At 42.3% G+C, this 1,019-nt stretch overlaps 1 protein-coding gene across 1 annotated transcript; it reads left to right on the forward strand.

The window, feature by feature from the left end:
* Window positions 1-115: 115 nt before the first annotated feature.
* LOC106321956 lies at window positions 116-997 on the forward strand (the record flags this gene model as incomplete). Its single annotated transcript, XM_013760165.1, has 1 exon — window positions 116-997. A coding segment is annotated over exon 1 (882 nt), but the record flags the coding sequence as incomplete, so codon positions are not given.
* Between the last annotated feature and the right edge of the window lie 22 nt (window positions 998-1,019).

Here is a 1,019-nt window from a genome sequence, read left to right on the forward strand (position 1 = left end):
GTTCTCAGGGAAGATATCTGAACTCGCCTCTAAAGCAAGTTCGTTAGGTCAGAGCATTGAGGGACCAAAGATTGTGAAGAAGTTTCTTAATAGCTTGCCACCTAAGTTTATTCATATGACGGCCTCGTTGGAACAGCTATTGGATTTGGAAACTACAAGCTTTGAAGACATAATTGGAAGACTTAAAGCTTATGAAGAGCGAATCAAAGGTTTTGAATCGTATGAACAACAAGGGGCTCTTCTGTATTCAAATTCAGAGAAGTCATATGACAATGGAGGAAGAGGCAGAGGACAGAACAGAGGACGTGGTCGCGGTACCAGAGGAAGAGGACGTGGTAGAGGTAACAATGGCGAGAGGAGTAAAGAGAAAAGAGACTACTCTCAGATCATATGCTACAATTGTAAGAAGAAGGGTCACTTTGCTTCGGTCTGTACCGAGAAGAAAGATAACGAGGAGCTAAACAAAACCGAAACAGAGGTAGCAGAAGCAGCCTTATACATGCACGAAGTAATATTCCTCAACGAAGAGAAAGTTATACCAAAGAAGCTGGAATTTCACGAGAAAGAAGAAGGTGTGTGGTATCTTGACAATGGCGCTTCAAATCATATGACAGGAGAGAGGTCCTACTTCTTCGAACAAAACGAAAACGTCAAAGGAAAGGTAAAGTTTGGGGATGGATCATTCGTCGAGATAAACGGTAAAGGGTCGATCTTGTTTGAAGCTAAGACAGGGGAGCAGAAGCTGTTACAAGACATCTACTATATCCCGGAGCTAAAGAGTAACATCTTGAGTCTGGGACAAGCAACTGAGCAAGGTTGTGATGTTCGAATGAAAAACAACTTCTTAACATTAAGAGACCCTGAAGGGAGGTTACTAGTAAAGGTATTGAGGACTACAAATCGACTGTACAAGTTGAAATTGAAAGTAGGAAAAGCGACTTGTTTGCACGCAAGACTCGAGGAAGATTCATGGAGATGGCACGCCAGACTTGGTCATGTAAGCTTCAAGACTGTAAAAG

This window comes from Brassica oleracea, unplaced genomic scaffold (genome assembly GCF_000695525.1).
Source record: "Brassica oleracea var. oleracea cultivar TO1000 unplaced genomic scaffold, BOL UnpScaffold04177, whole genome shotgun sequence".
In the NCBI taxonomy this organism is placed as follows: Eukaryota; Viridiplantae; Streptophyta; class Magnoliopsida; order Brassicales; family Brassicaceae; genus Brassica; species Brassica oleracea.